At 41.2% G+C, this 17,314-nt stretch overlaps 1 protein-coding gene across 1 annotated transcript in view; it reads left to right on the top strand.

Annotated features, from left to right (window-relative positions):
- Positions 1-17,314, top strand: part of LOC116834438 (scavenger receptor cysteine-rich domain-containing protein DMBT1-like) — a 63,640-nt gene that overhangs the window by 43,887 nt on the left and 2,439 nt on the right. Inside the window, 4 exon segments of the mRNA XM_075072677.1 lie at positions 10,051-10,241; positions 13,360-13,513; positions 14,917-15,134; positions 15,482-15,657. Of these exon segments, the coding sequence (XP_074928778.1) occupies positions 10,051-10,241; positions 13,360-13,513; positions 14,917-15,134; positions 15,482-15,657 (739 nt within the window).

The following is a 17,314-nucleotide window of genomic DNA, read 5'->3' as shown; positions in this document are numbered from 1 at the left end:
TCAAAGAATCTCCTGCTCAAAGAATGGCCACTTAACTAGGTGATAGCTTATCTGATTTGTTCTGACGGAGGCACTGTGTAACAAATAAGCAAAATATTATGCCAGCAATTAACAGCCAGTGTTCATACCCACTGATTTCCAGTTTGTTTGATTGTAGTTTAACATTTTGTTCAATACTGTAAGCTCCATTTCAAAGATATCAAAAAACATACGTTGCAGACTTGATAAAGCACAGACATTTTAGTCCAATAAATTTATGTAGTGTTTGGTCAAATGGATCCATGCTCAAAGGAAGAACTACCAGGGAAAAGTGGATGTATCCCTCCACTCTACCATGTGGGACCAGACTGTGAACCTCTCGTTGCAGTGGTGAATTGTTCAGAAAACTGATCCCATTAAATCATCTGTTTATTTGCAAAGGCCAAAGCATTGTCAAGATAACACATCAGAAAAAAGCCTAGCATGCAATCAAACTTAGAGAATGACGTATACCAACAATCAGTATTACCATAGTGCCTAGGAGCCCTAAGTCCTGGCTAGGGCCTAATAATAATTGCTTTAAGGTGCCACATGCACTCGACTTTTACAATCTGTTTCCAAAATTAAATTATGTAAAATCGGAGTAATTCCTAGTGTAAACATACCTTACTCAGATTTGGCCTGCCTGGCTCTCCTCTCTCATGATGGGAAGGGCGCCAGGCTGAATTTGAGTGAGGTGGGGTGGCATCACACTAAAATGTTGCCTAGCACAGCCAAATTTCCTTGAGCAACCTTTGTTGTAATGTGAGGCACTGGAGTCCAGTGATAACAATTTACCATGGATTCTTTCCATAAGCATTCCGTTGCAATTTTCAGCATCTCTGCTGTATGTTTACTCTAATTTTGCAACTAAACCTACAGTTTATGTATATCCTGCCCCCTCCATGGGGTGTTCACTCACACTTCACCTGAAGGGATTAAGCTAGGTTGGAAGGGCTAGTTAATCTAGTAGGCTGCACCTGTGGGACAATTACAATGGATAGACAAGGCTAGTGAAGTGTGCTCAGCTGAGCAGGTGTAGACTGGGTGGTACAAAGCTAGTAAGTTGAGACTAGAAGTCATGTAGTGAGGAAGTCTACTCATTCACTCTCTAGGTACTGGAGAAGAAAATTAACTTAAGGGAAGAGGGCAAACCTCTGAGATTCAGGTTCTGAGGAGGGTTTACCTAGAAGGTAATGAAGCAGAACAGAGAGGCAGAGTAGAAGAGACTCAGGAATAGCAGCAAGGTTTGGAATAGAGCAGACTGTGGCTGTTGATTAGGGTCCCTGAGTTGGAGGTGCCTGTTCCCCTACCACTGATTGGAAGAAGTAGTGTAACTTGACTTAGGGGATGCTGGGAACACCTAATGACCTATCCAACCATGAAGAGAGCTGCAATCCTGGAGTGTGAGAGATGCGCAGAGCAAAGAGAAGACAGAAGGTAGCATGATGGAATTCTTAAAGCTAGCTTTTTTCTAGAGTAAATGATAAGAAATCAAGCACATTGAGGGCACCTATATGTTATCATGGTTTCTGGAACAGCTTGGCACAAAAGCTTTTTTTTAAAGGTGACCCATGTAGCACTTCTTATAACTAATTTGATAGAGGAAAGTCAGATTTCAAGGGTACCTCTATATATTTTCAGCAATGTGTAGCTTTGAAGCTCATTGCTTTCTTGCACCTTCTTAACCAGTCAAAATGTATGACTCTGGACCTTCGTTTGGCTGTTGCTTTATATGCAGGTATTGTGTCTAAATGTTCTGATTTCTCCCACTTTTCCCCCTTCTCTAAAAAAAGATGAGGCAAGTTTTCAGAGAGCTATTTAGGTAGAAAGTTGCAGCCTATACTGCTGAGAAAAAGCTATGCCTAAATTCCCTGGAACCTTTAGTTCATAAAACTATGGGCTTGGTTCTAACTTCATACCATTGACACTACCATTACTTCAGAGCAATTATTTCTGCTCAACATTGGTCTTTGTGAGGAGAAATCAGTCCTGTGTTTTTGGTCTTGCAATTAATGCCATGGTTGTTGTTTAGTGCTCTATAATGCTTCTTTTTCCGTGTGCATAATGAACAGATGTTACATTATGTGTAGTAGTAATTGTGTCAGCCCACGTATTAGAGAGATAAAGTGAGTGGTAGGTAATATCTTTTAATGGACTTACTGACAAAGAGCTCTGTGTGGCTCATAAAACTTCCTCTCACCAACAGAGTTGGTCAATAAAAGATATTACTCACCCACCTCGTGTCTCAGATGTCTAAATGTTTGGACCAGTTCATTGTTATGTAAAGAGTGGTTAATTATTTGGTGAAACAGAAGTGTAATTGCACAATGGTGGCATCATTGCTATGTAACTGTGTGTAAATCCCCTTAGTCAAAGCTGAGGTAGATCAGCAGAGAAACGGGAGAGGGTGAATGCAGAATAAGGAGATGTTCCACCCTTCTGCACGATGGCAGTCGTGCAGTGGTAGTGAAAGAGACCTTACTTTACTACTGTCTACATTAAATCTACATCTCTCTCTCTTCTCTCCCTCCAAATATGATAGAGAATTTGACATAAATATGCTAAAAACTAAATATGTACAGCAGAGTTGCTTACTGTGTCTGATCTTTACATCACAACGCTTGTTTTTGATACTGACTACCATACACTTGTATCAATTTCTATTTTATACTGATTGCTTTCCTTGGTAACAGGTGACAGTATCTAATGTGGTACATATGGTTACATTAATACTACACATATACTGTAGGTGCTGTGAATTTCCCAACCAAATGATCTACCAATTGTCTGAAGTGAACGGCAACTTGAGGAAGAAAGGGTGTAACCCTTCTACCCTGAAGGCTTTTACTAAATAATGACTTGCTTAAATTTGCCCAGCTTCAGCTAAGAGACCTAATGGCTACATTGTCCATTTGAATGCTAAATGAAGACATGCTCCAAATCTTTGAGAAAATGAGAGAGGTTATAACACTGATATAGGTCAAGAGGCTGATGATTAAGCTTTTTGCGTACATCTGTTCAGAAGGGATTAGAGTTCTCAAGTCATGAATTGTACTTTTATGTGCTTACCTATTTATTCTGATTAGGCCAATCAATGATGACCTTCCTTACTCATTTATATATTCAGTGGAAGTTTTGAATCATTCCAGAGTAAAGTCTGAGTGAATCCAGTAAACATTAAATTTGGTCTCTTTGTTAGATTTAATACTGTACATTAGATCAGTCTGAGATACCCTTCATCTTAGGTAACCTGTCATCTATCTTATATTATTTAGAATTTACAAATTCCATTTTGCCTACTTGCATAGAAAATGGTATTCAACCTTTTAATCTAATACCTTAAAAGTGACCTACTCCTTCCCCATGAGAAGTTCCCATTATTTGATTTTTTTTACTTTTTTTAATTGGAGAATGTTTTTTCTCTACTGACTTTATCTCTTGGTTTCCTACAGACAGATAATGTATATTATGTTCGCTGTGGCACATGGATATGCTGTAAACTTAGAAATGAGGAATGTTTTTATACACTACTTAATTTTATGTAAATGTACTACTCCACTAACGTTTTCTTTAACACATGTATTAATCGTTTATGTTTGTACGCATAATCTCCTTAGATTTTATATTACTGTTCTAGTACTTTCTCTCACCAGTATCGATAATAAACTTGTAAGATATTATTTGGCTTTTGTTTCCATAATACTATATATTCTAATGAATATAGTTAATGTTACTTAATTTAAAATACTGTGAGCCAGATCACCAGCAAGCTTTGAAATCACCAGAATGGCTTAAGCAGTTGGGACATAGCAACTTACGGTGTTTTGTGTGTGACTGAGTATGAACTGAAAACTTAGTTTATATGTATGTATGTCAGTTGTAATATGGTCCTTTATGTGCAGCATATTCTGACACACCTTCTGTCTGTCTCTCTGTGTTTATCAAAGCAGCTGATTTCTTCTATATTTTGAGTTTTTATTTGTTTAAAAATATCTTTGATACATTTTATTTTTAATATAGCATTTTTCAAAAAGAGGAGGTCCTTTCTAGTTTGGAGTGACATGGAACCAAAACTGTATGAGCAGGTTCTTGCATAGGTGTAACTCTCCAATACAATACATGTAACTGCATATGCCGCCCTCCAGCATCAGTTGACGGGAAAATTGACGGGCGTGATGGTAAAAAGGGGACAATCGGGTAGCAAGGGAGGGAGACATGGCCAAGACAATAGGTAGCTCCTTCCCTGAGTCTCTGGTATCCATTGGCCAGCTGGGGGAGAGGGTCTGATAGCTGTTTTCCCTGCTCCCAGAATTTACTCCATGCAGTCAAGTGAAGAGAACAAAATGAACAGTTTCCAGAGGTAAAAGACCTGGGATTTTGGGTGGTAGGCATTGGGCTCTGCAATAGGGTCAGACCTTGCTTGCTTTGTGGGCTGAGGTCATCACCTTGCTGCACCTTCTCTTCCCCTCATGATGGGGGGGTCCTTGGGACTCAGAGAGAGCCAAGTCCAGAAGAGTCACATTGAGACAGCCACCCTCAGTTATGGGTTTATAGGTAAGGATCCCCCTCACTCTGCTGCTAGTAATAAATTCTATGGTAGGACCTGTAACCTCCAAATTGGAACCAATTAAATGCTTGGTATAGAAAGTATGGGGATGGGTGGTGTAGCACTCCTGCTCTGTGTTAGAGTTTTTATAAAGCTGTGGTCTGCTACTTAATTCCGCATATGTCTGTCTTCATTTTTGCCGCCCCATAACCTCATCAATGAACTCGTGGGAAAGAATCTAAGTGAAGAGATTTGAAGTCAGCTTCTTCCTACCTCCAATCCATTTTGAGATGCTGGGTTTGGTCTCTTTCTAATATAAAACCCTTGTAAATTACATTGCTCCGTTTTGGTAATGCTACACTTCATACGAAGAACACATCATAGCACTTCGTTTATCAAAGGGTTCGTTTGCCTTTATCTTTTGTATTAACATCCTTCCTTACTGTGTTTGTGTTCTTTAGTTGCTACTTATGTAATTCTACAAGCAGTAGGTCGAGACTGTGGAGGATGCAGACTCAAAGCTCAATAGTATCTTGATTAGTGGGCTTGTATTTAATTTTAACACCACTATTGTTGTCTTTGCATGTATTCAGCCTCTGGAGAAACCACAACAGATACACTATAAGTCGTAAGTATATCTACTTTTCTTCATAACCAGAGGGTAACTTCTGAGTGGTTTGAGTGCAGAAGGCTGGGAAACAATTCTCCATCATGCAATTGTTGATACACCTCTACCCTGATATAATGCAACCCGATTATAACACGTTTGGATATAACGCGTAAAGCAGTGCAACAAGGGGGGCACACTCCGTGGATCAAAGCAAGTTTGATATAACGCAGTTTCACCTATTAACGTGGTAGATATTTTTGGCTCCTGATGACGCATTATATCGGGGTAGAGGTGTTATCAAAAAAAGGTCCCATCCTGGCCGTTATGAGGAAAATCAAAATGTAAAATTTAGCAACAGAAAATCCAAATTGTTGTGTAGATGTTTGGGTTCAGGCTAGAGCTGGGCTTGACACTCTACTCCTATCCCAGAGCCAGGACCGGTGCTGGGTTCTGGCACCTAGCGCCGGGACATTCGCCCCCCGTGCACGGTTCGCGGTTCTGGCGGAGCTGCGCAGGTAAGCCTGCGGCAGGTCCACCGAGCCGCGGTTCCCTGACCCCGGGTGGGGGGGGCCCTGGGCCACCGGGCTGTGGTGGCCGGCTCGCTGCCCCAGGGGGGCTTGCTGACCCGGCGGGGGTGGGGGGCGCCTGGGCTGTGGGGCGGCTCGCTGACCCGGGGGGGGGCGCCTGGGCTGCTGGGTCGCGCGGCGGCTCCCTGATGCCGGGGGGGGTGCCCTGGGCTGCCGGGTCGCAGCGGCGGCTCCCGACGCCGGGGGGGTGCCCTGGGCTGCCGGGTCGCCGGCGGCGGCTCCTGACGCCGGGGGGGGGCCTGGGCTGCCCGGTCGTGGCGGCGGCTCCTGACCCCGGGGGCGCCCTGGGCTGCCGGGTCGTGGCGGCGGCTCCCTGACCCCGGGGAGGGTGCCCTGGGCTGCCGGTCGCGCGGCGGCTCCCTGACCGGGGGGGGGGCGCCCTGGCTGACCGAGGTCATGGCAGCGGTGGCTGTGGCTCCCTGACCCCGGGGGTGGCGGGTGCCCTGGGCTGCCGGGCTATGGCGGCGACGCACTGACCTTAGGGGCGCGCTGACTGGAGGCGCCCTGACCCGGGGGACACCTTGGGCTGCCGGTGGCAGGCAGCTGCTGCTGCCGGCAGTTCAGCCCCTCCAGCAGCAGCGGCTGCAACCATTTAAAAAAATTTGGGGGGGCGCCACTTTTTGGCGCCCCCAAATCTTGGCGCCCTAGGCAACCGCCTAGTTCGCCTAAATGATTGCACCGGCCCTGCCCAGAGCCCTAGCTCGAGCCCAAATCTCCAAGATGATCCCCCCAAAGGCCTGGTTGTGGATGTGTTTCCACACAGATGGACTTGCCACTGCTGAGATCTTTGTGCTTTTGTTCCAGAGGAATTTGTGCAAATCCTGAAAAGAATCAGATCACAGATCACTACAGATCTTAGATCAAACCACTTTATCTTGCTTCCTTTTTTAATAAATGATGTAATTTTGTGTCTGACACTCTGCAACTGAAGCCACCATTCTGCTAAAATCAAAGAGGAAATTATTATAGAAGGGAACACTTTTATCAAAACTTGATAATTATGGACATAGTTATTCTTATTTGTTACTGCCCTCGCCCTCCCCTAATTATCTCTGCTTTTTGTTGCATCCGCTCGTTGCTGTTTGTCTTAAATTAGACTCTCAGCAACTTGGGGCATTGTGCTGTGTGTTATGTACGGTGGCTAGCCCTACAGGGCCCTCATCCTGATCCAGGGGCCTCTGTATGCTACAGTAATGCTAACACTACAACTAATTATTAGTGTAATAGGTTTAAACTAGGGTTTGGGGTTTGAGTTTGAGGCTGAAACAGGATTTAGATCTGAACCCCAGCCTGTCAATTTGAAGGGCAACAAATATAAGGCTTTGGCCAATCAATATTCTAAAACTTCGTAAGGGTTCGTGAGTTCCTGTTTTCAAAAGCAGAAATTTTTAAAGAAATAAATAAAATCTAATGTATTTTTATTCTATAAAATCTTCTACATTTACCTTTTCCTACCTATTCATTTAGTTTCTCCAGGTATTATATCTTGCTTCAGTACTAATTTCAGTGCCTGTCTGTCCCCACTGTGTGGTAGGAAGCATTCATCCTTATAGAAGGGCCATGGGTGGTACCATCTTGTCCACTGGAGGACAGCTCCAATAACTCCTCTGTTGAAGTGCTAGTTGTCAAGATTGCCAAAGTGATGTGCTGAGTCCAGAGTATTCTATGGGCACTTCAGTCACTCCTATGCCACATAGAGCACCACCATGTGTGGCTTTTACTGCTCTCCAAGATGATCCCTCGGAGGACTGGTTGTGTATGTGTTTCCTCACAGATAGACTTGCCACTGCTGAAATCTTTGTGCTTTTGTTCCAGTGGAATTTCTGCAAATCCTGAAAAGAATCAGATCACTACGGATCTTAGATCAAACCATTTTATCTTGCTTCCATTTTTAATAAGCGATGTAATTTTGTGCCCGACACTCTGCAGCTGATGCCACCATTTTGCTAAAATCAATCAGAAATTGTTATAGAAAAGAACAGTTTTACTTGACTATAATATTAACCTTTTTACATGAACAGCTCCACCTGGAAATACAACATGGGGAGAACGTACTACATATGGTAAGTCGCATATCGTTGGCTTTTAAATAGTGACAAATCTTGAATGCCCCGGGCAGCTCCTGAACTTCTGCTGTGCCATTATAACTCCTCAAAAGGAGCAGAGCATGTTCAGGATTTGGCCGATGGTATATTTCTTCAATACTTGAAAAATGGGCAAGCGAGCTCACAGCAAAAGGGAACTGATTCTCTTTTATCTCTCAAACTGCAAATGGAACTGTGAGGTTAAAAAAAAAAAAAAAAGTTCACTTAATGTAAGACCAGGAATACAAATAGCTTATGTCTCTGTACTTTTTTGGGTTTGTGTGAGTGCCAAAGATGAAATATCAAAGGACCAAAAGAGAAGGATATTTATTTATTTGCAGTATTTCCAGCCCAGACAAACCTGGAAGAACTGGATTTTTGTCCCAATGTTCAGAAATACATAGATTCTAATTGTAATCTGGGAAAAATGTTAAATGAAATTGCCTGACTGAATTCAATAGATGGTGGGGTGTTCAAGTCTGGCGTTTTCTTTTGGGCTCACCTGGAGAAAACAGATTCAGAACTTTAAAACAAAACTGAAATCAGCTTAGTTTTACATCCTCTCGTTTTATGTTCTTCAATAGGAGATCAGTGCGGTGGCTTCCTCTCAAATCCATCTGGGTCGCTTTCTAGCCCATATTACCCTGGAAACGGTCTCATCACACAGTGTGTCTGGCAAATACAAATAGAATACAATCGCATAGTACTAGTCTTCTCTTATGTCAGGTAAGTCTGAGGAATTACCAGCATCCTAGCCTTCCGAGAACACTTATTTTATTCATGTACGTAGGATCTTGGAATTGCTGGAAATTTCCAAGACAGCAACTGCCTTGCGTCCATCTTTGTTGCACTCAGAGGAGATGGTATGGGCTGGTAGGCTTGTGTGGGGTTGGTCAAGAGAGGAATATTCTCACACTCCTAGAGGCAGAAAGATTTTCTTTTTTGGTGGTTGGAAAAGCTTAGTCCCCTGCTAAAATGTCCTTTCACAATGAGATGGGTAGAGATGGATAGCAGCATTAGAGTGCTGCCTTTGCCCCTTCTTTGGACTTGGTATCTTACTTTAGTCATCCTCGAGGAGCTAGGAGTTCGTTGGCAGGCTGTGTGTAGAGCTGGGTGAGCTATTTTGGAAAACTAGCTTATTGTCTGAGAAATGCAATTTAATTTATTTTTACCTGAAACTATTTGTGAATTTGACACACACATTCAAGAAATATTTTCAGGGGGAAATGAAACCTTTTTGGGCCTAGGTTTACAAGTGGATTTAGGTGCCATTCATAAAACAGTTGGAGGTGGTGGTGGCCCCAAGATAACTTTTACCCCAGTAATTAGGGAGCTCACTTGGGATGTGGAGACTCAGGTTCAGTTCCTTCCTCTGTCTGATGTGCTGCAGGAGTTTGAACTTAGGTCTTCCACCTTCAGGAAGAGTTTTCTAACCATGTAGCTAACTGTTGAGTACAAAGGGGCGGGAGGCATCACCTGTTTCTCTTTTCTGAATCTACCCCTTCATTTCCTCTGCTTGTATTTTAAAAGAAAGTTTAAAATGCTCAGAAATTAAACGTTTTGTTTGCCCTGAAACAAACTTTTTGTTGACTTTTCTGATCTGCTGCAATTATTCAGAATTTATGGTTTCAGTTAGGGTTGAACCAATTTTTTTCCGATGTTTCAGTTTGACCAGAGCTGTCACAAACTTAAACATCAGTTATCCATCCAGCTCTAGTTATGTGGTCAAATGTTGAGCGATGAGCGAGACTCTTCATGCATTCAGAGGGTCCAAAAGGTCCTCAGTTACTGAACATTGGATTCAGTGGAGAACAAAGTAGAGTTAGAGTCTGAATGCAATGTGCAGGAGTTGGAGCAGATAGGCTGCTGCTCCTCGTCCTCCTCAAAGAGGACAGGAAGAGAGGTGGATCCATTGAAGGGAAGAGAGGCTCCAGTGCCTATATTTTAGCAAATAAGTAACTTTTCATGAGGCTGCCTTTTGTGGGTTTGAAGTGGAAGAATTAATTTCTAGATTAAATAAATCCCTGTGTATGGTGGTATGTGGGAGATTGGGAAAAGAATTCCTAGGTTTTTGGAATACAAGGATCTGTGCAATCCCTCACCTGGCATCATTGAAAGGACTAATAAATGACACGGAGGTATAAAATAATGTGACTATATTACCCAGTTTATAAAACATTTGTTGTTAACTTCCTTCCACAGTTTGAACTGCTTTCAGGAATTTATTGAAATCTATGATGGACCCCTGTATGCAGCCCCCTTACTTGGGAAAATCTGTAAAGGGGCAAATCTCAGCTATGTATCTTCTTCAAACACACTGACAGTTCTATTACGCAGAGACTCCTATAACTCAGAATATGGGTTTTCTGCTTATTATAACTCTATGTTCCCAGGTAAGACTAAGATTTACATGTTTACCATTAATCTATTAATTTGAATTCAATGTGTGTGATTAAAGCTTGATTATTTTTATTTAATAACCATTATCTTTTATCTGCATTTTATTGGTGGTTAACATTTTATGTTAATTTGAGACCATTGTCTTTGGATTTGTCTAATAAAAAGGCTACCTTTAAGTAAAAATCCTTGTTAAGACAGCTCCCAATGTTCATCCTTCAACTGTGTCTCAAAAACTAGGGTCAGCATAGAAAACTGAGTCAGGGAAAGAATCCTCTCCACATCCCATCACTATCGCATCAGTTGGCTTTGCTACTCGGCAAGTCTGTTAAGGTCTTGAAGATTAAGGACACTTAGGAGATCTTATATTGAATTAAATTGCAATACATTCATTTTATATTAATTGTTTGTATTTTATACACACATCCTTTTTAAAAAGGCTAAACAAATGTGTCCTGGAGAATTTGATTAGAAAAGTATTGAATTCAACAGCAGGAATATAAAAGGGTGAGAAAAACCTATAGGAAGAATTGCATTCTCTACTAAATTGTGTATGTTTTCCAAATCACTTCTGAAAACCCAGTTGCACTTCTCTAGAACCATTAGGGGTGTCATGTCTATCAAATGCTGTGGTGACTTATGTGTAGGCCCAAAGTTCAGGAGTAAATCCACTAAACAGGGACACCATTTCTTTCCTATTCAATTCTACTTCCACTTTCTAGCTGTGCGAGAACCTATTCCCGCCAATGTGAACTTGTTAGTTTGATTTCCATAAAGTTAGGACTGTTGTCCATTTTTCTCAGTGAGACATTTATTTTTTTCCTCATTGACTTGACTTCAAAGCCATACTTGTTTGTATACTGCTGTAGTGCAGAAATTTCATAACATGTTCTTAAAGATTGCATAGATTATTGCTAATACTGAAGTTTGTATCAAATTTTACTGTTTACTTTTTACATTTAAGAGTCTTCTACAACTGCATCGATGATATCAGGTGAAACATATTTCATTTTACAATGTGAAACTATGTACTATTGTAACTATGCAATACTGTTTATGCTTCTGGGATTTCATGGTTATCTTTGTTCAGATTCTTTTGTTTGTAAATTTAGAGCACCATTTAATTTTGCCCTAGGAATTTATCTCCTCCCTATCATTATTTCCCTTTGAATTTGTGTGCATAAAAAAAGGAGGCTAGAGCCCTGTAAATCCAGACCATATTTCATTTTCCATATGAGTGCAAGAGTGAATCTTGGAAACAATTAATTGATTTAACTTCTTGTCATTTCTCTTAGCTCACCAAACACTATCTCTATAGAGGAAATGGTTGTCCACTCAGTCTTTCATTTGGCCTCAGGAGCAGTCTTGGGGAAAAAAGATGAAATTTTTGGGTGCGAGAGAGGTAGAGAGGAAATGCTATGTTGTTATACTTCCATGCACCTCGCATTCTGAGAGTGAGGTTCCTTTATATGTGATAGGAATCTGGTCTGGAACCACATCTGTATTTGGTTTGCAATCATAGTAAGACTCTCAAGGGTTGTCTTATAAAATCATGGTTGTTCATGATTTGTGTTTGTGGGATTTTTTTATTTTTGAAATCAAAGATGGAAATTCTCACATTTTCACTCATACTGAAGGAAAGAGCCTATATTATACCAAAATATTAATGTGTATTAACTAAACAGAGAGGCCAAGGAAGCGGGGGGGGGGGGGGGCTGTTTTTGTATCTGGATTCAAAATGCTTTGGTTTGGTGATTGCGCTCATGAACTATGCTAAGAGAGTAGTTTACAGTTTTATTTAACAAAGATGGTTGCTAATTTTGCTTCTTTTTGTTTTGTGGATACAGCTCTTCCAAATACGCCACTGACCACTACAAATTGTAAGTCGGGTCTTATAGTGGCTTTACTGTTGTTTTTTCTGAAATCTATGTTAAGCGTCCAAACTTTTAACTGTGTCTAAGAATCTTTTGAGCAGCCACCAGTTGTATATCCCCTCTCCCCAACACACTTAGCTCTGTTAGAGAGACTCCTAGATGAAAGCTTCCTTTTCTTTACATGACTACTCTACTTGCATTTTGACATCTACTGTGGCATTCCACTCCCTCTGTATTAGGCTCCAGGTTGCCTATACAGTGTTAATTATAACAAGCTCTGGAGGCCGATGTGACTCAGACTGAGCTGTGAGCCCAAGCCCATTAAATGCAAAATGGAATCATCTGGGGCTCAGCTGAGAGACAAAGAGACTCTACGAGAGATGTATAAAAGTGTAAGGGAAACCAGCAGAGGAAATGACAGCAGTCTAGAGTGGATATCTGTATGTAAAGGTTTAAGGAGGGCACTAGAGGTCCATGAGAGAGGAGCCATGAACACGTTTGGTGTCAGCTTAGTAAAGAGAAGCAGAGCCTGATTAGGTAGATTCTCTTAAACCAAACTTTCCTGAACCTTCTTGCGTATGTACCTCTTCTTGACCTTGCGTATATACCTTTTTGGTGTATAAGCATGCAACCCTTAGTTGAAATGTGCTCTGAGAGATTTAAATTATTGATGGGCAATCTTGCTCGTACAAAGTGCATTTTCATTTATGTGGAGGTGTTATGCATAATCAGATTTATTTTATGTATTCCTGTGATCATGCAGAAACAGATGTTGAGGAGTGCAGAATTAATGTATGGTTCAGAACCTTACCCCTCATTTGGGGAGTGTGGTGCATCTTGCGCAGGGATAAGCTTCAATCAAACTGCCCTGAAAGGGGCAGCAAGGGATTTCCCTGTCCCAGTAACGCCTGGCTAGCACAAAACCACCATAACGCTCTACTCCACTCACTCATGGCTCTGGGGTAGAGGGTGTGGTGGGAGAGGCTAGAAGAGGCAAGGCCAGAGTACACTGTGCTCTGGCAATCCTCACCCACATAATGGCTCCTAGGGATCATTACAGGCTGGTGGAAGTTTAAGCAGCCCTTAGGCTTCTGCAAATTGTGCCAAAGCATTTATGGCCACCTCTTTCTCTTTCCCCAGCAGCTGTATTGAGGCCTCTTCTGAATAAACAGATTCAATATCTTCACCAGAAATAAAATCAAAAGGAATTCTAAAATATACTGGTTTTTGTTTCTCTTAGCAATAAATGGCTCGTGTGGTGGCTACCTTTCCACTGCTTCTGGATCATTCTCTAGTCCATTCTATCCTGGAAACTATCCAGTGAATGTACAATGTGTCTGGAGAATAGAAGTTAAGAACAATTATTATATCAGACTCGTCTTTAAGCATGTTGAGTAAGTAAAATATTAGATATTGAACTGCAGTTTAGCCTTCAGAGAACTTGATATAAAGTGATGACTTCCACTTTTCATATTTGTTTGCCTTTTTAAGATTTTGATTTTACTGACCTCTTTAAACTATTTGATTTTGAGTTTAGAAAGATGTTCCACTGCTTATGTTTCTTATGAATTTTATTTTATTTCATTATTAAAGTCTCTGATCAACCAACTACAGTAGGAGGTCTGATCTGGCAATCTAGTAGCTGCCCAGCTTACTACCATGCAAGAGTCTCATTTGGTCCTTTTGCTCCTTCAGTAGCTGGCACTGAAAATGCTGCAGAGGCAGCCTACCTCTCTCTGGATCCTATCGAACGAAGTATTTAAGCACATAGTAGTCTATGGGACTACTCTGATGCTTAAAATTAAACACATGCTGAAGTACCATGACCGTTCTGCGCCTCTTTTGGCAAGCCATACGTTTCATTTCTGGAGCAGAACTGAACGGGAACTGTTAGCCAACTTTCCTTGGCTGGAAGAATCTTTTTTTTGGCATGAACGCTTGATGGTGAAGGGAGTTGGGCTAAAGTAAGTGGGGAGATCTTTGAAGTCATAGTTGAATAGCTCACAAGGCAGGGGGAAGCATAGTTTTTTTCCTTTAAAAACAGAACTAGAAAAATCTTTTTTTAATGTTAGCCAAGCACAGATTCAATGTTTTTACTATCTTTAACTCAGCTAATGTGCTGTGTTATTATAAAGTTGTACGGGTATTTTTGGAACAATAAATAAATATTAGCTGCTGTAGCATTGATGTGACATGGTTTTGTGGTTGAATCCAAACTTGACCTGTGTGAGAGAGAGAGTTTTCATTCAGAAAATGCCAGCCCTATAAGAACAAGGCAATAATTTGTGAATAAGCTTGATTGTCTACTGCTTGATCTTTATAGTCCCTGTTTTGTAACTGAGTCTTCAGACTGTGGCTGTCAGTCCAACACCTTCCTCAAACAATGCAATCACATTTAAAAACACATTTTTAAAAGAAAAAAGAATATATATACACACCCCTTTGACTTATGTCAAATGTTCCTCTCCAGACCTCACTGTTTGTCTCCGTTGCATATCATTCTGTGCAGAAACTGTGCAGAATACGCAACAGAGTTCTAAATGGCATTTCTGGGAAGAGAATTTTGCCATAGATTTGAATTAGTTTACCAAATCATTTTCTAGCCCCAAATATTGCTGTTAGCTTATGTTAGCAACAAAGGTGGAAGTGTTCACGCTATTGTATATTAGTTTAGTACTAGGTTCCCTCCGAAGTCAACAGGAATCAGTTCATTCCAACCTCATTTCACTCATTTTGAAAACTATTATTTTCTAACTCTATTACTTTAAAGTAACACAAAATAACTTTATCTCCACAGGCTAGAAGTTTCATATAATTGTGCTTATGACTTTGTTGAAGTCTATGATGGTCCTCTAAATACATCTCCTCTTCTTGGGAGGATTTGTGATGGTTCAAATTACACATTTACATCATCTTCAAATACAATGACTGTTCTGTTTTCAAGTGATTTTAGTTATACAAGAAGTGGATTCAGTGCTTACTATGATTCATTTCCCGAAAAGAACAATGATACAGGTAAGCTTGCCTTAAATATAGCAATGTTCCTATTAGTAAGGTAACAATAAGGACCTAATCAAGCCAGTGAAGTCAATGGAAAGACTCCCATTCATTTAGATCAGCCGGACATTAGATCAGGCTAAATTTAATATCTTGCAGTGTTGTAGCTAAGTTGGTTCCAGGATATTAGAGAGACCAGGTGGGTAAAGTAATATCTTTTATTGGACCAATTTCTGCTGTTGAAAGACAAGCTTTTGAGCTTACCCAGAGGTTTTAAGTCCGGAACCAGGTGATTTTTAATTATAGAAATGTTTGGATACTTACCTAAAATTAATATTAACCTTTCCTTCTGTCTCATCATTTAGCACTGTCGTGTTCTGGACAATATATGCATGCAGTCATTAACAGAAGCTATCTGCAGTCATTGGGCTACAATGCTTGGGATGTTTATCTGAATGACTCCTCCTGTGGGCCACAAGAGATCACGGAAACCTATGTTATATTCAACATACCTTTTAATGGATGTGGTACAATAAGACAGGTGAGAAATGTACTTTTTATTCATATGTCATTTTGCATGTGAACACACCTTTAGTTGAACAAAGCAATTTAAATTAGTTTCGGACAAAAATGATCAGTCAAACCATTCACTTTAAAAGCCATAATTTAGATACAGAAATATTTGTTTAAAAGTGCTCATCCTATGTTTGAGGTGACTACTATATTTGTTGTGCATGAGTTTGTCTAACCACTTTACTGACAATTAGGAGCCCTGACTTTAAAAAAAGAAAATCCTGAGGGGAAATTACAATAAACACAGAACCCGATCACTTCATATTTGTCAGGATGACTCAAGGTGTTGGTAGCATGGATGGCTGAGAGCCTTTGACCTCTTGGTCACATCTGTGAATGTTGCAGGTCAGTGGTGTCTGGAAAAACTCCATCTGGTTGTGTCATGGTGTGTGCCCTCAGCTACCAGCCTGTTTGCCCGGCCTGTTCGTATGGTCTCTTATTCATGCTGTACATATAGTGTGCATCTTTAGATTCACAGCACTGCAGAACATAGTATAAGCATGTGTCAGGAAGAGTCTGCCATCCAGCTTTCTCTACCTCATCCAGCTCACTCTCTGAGCTTCCCACTTCCGGTTCCTGCAAATTATGTATCATCCGTTACTGAGCTAATTATCCCTACTGCCCAATCATTGCCCCCAAGTGTCAATTTCCACCATAATAGGTAAATTGCCTCCAATTAAGCCCATGATCTTCTTTATTAGGCAATTTATCTACAAGACCATCATGCTACAGCTAGGGCTATATCTACACTACGCACCTTTTAGCGACACAGCTGTGCCTCTACAGCCATGTCACTAAAAGGTGCGCAGTGTAGCTGCTCTTTATCAGCAGGAGAGAGCTCCTCCGCCGACAAAATGAATCCACCCCCAGCAAGAGGCAGTGGCTTTGTTGGAAGGAGAGCTCTCCCACTGACAAAGCACTGTCCACACTGGTGCTTTTCATCAGTAAAACTTTTTTGTCATTTGGGGGCAGGGAGGATTCACAGTCCTTGAATGACAAAAGTTTTACCAACGAAAGTGCAGTGTAGACAAAGCTTAGCACTCTGTCACAGGTAAACAGTGGACAAAATCCTCTTGAATTTTAGGGGAGAGGGTAATATTTGAATCCCTAAACCCTAACTCTTTCTTTTCCAAGTCCTGGGAAGATGTGCAACCAGAAGGGACTGATTCTTTGGTTCTGTTTCACATGTGGCCAAAATCTGTCAAGAATAGCCAAAGGGGGAGAAATCTACCTCTTATCCCTAAAATTGGCCCTGCTGTGTCAGGGTTCAGATCTCACTGTAGAGGATTGGGGGAAATCTGCTATCATTCTGTGGATAAACAGACTAGCTTAGACTCTAGGACTGTCAGTTGGCACCTTTCACGAGAAACAAATTCATTCTAAAATCAAAAAATGTAAAGAACACTTGGATTACATATGTACATCCTGGTCATTGACCACTAAGGTGTGCAAATGTAATTCATCATGTACATAGTGTGGCAAATTGCCGGTATTGTTCTCTGGGTCTCGTGCTTTCTCTTCTCTGGGGTAGGTTCAGGGCGATATTGCTTGCCTCTGAACCAATTCTTAATCACTCCCCTAGCGTCCTTGGAGGAGGGGAGTGGAGAGGGAGGGACCTGGGCCCG

Source organism: Chelonoidis abingdonii, chromosome 15 (genome assembly GCF_003597395.2).
Source record: "Chelonoidis abingdonii isolate Lonesome George chromosome 15, CheloAbing_2.0, whole genome shotgun sequence".
NCBI classification, from domain to species: domain Eukaryota; kingdom Metazoa; phylum Chordata; order Testudines; family Testudinidae; genus Chelonoidis; species Chelonoidis abingdonii.
Note: the sequence above shows the minus strand (reverse complement) of the source record. Positions and strands in the feature narration are given on the sequence as shown.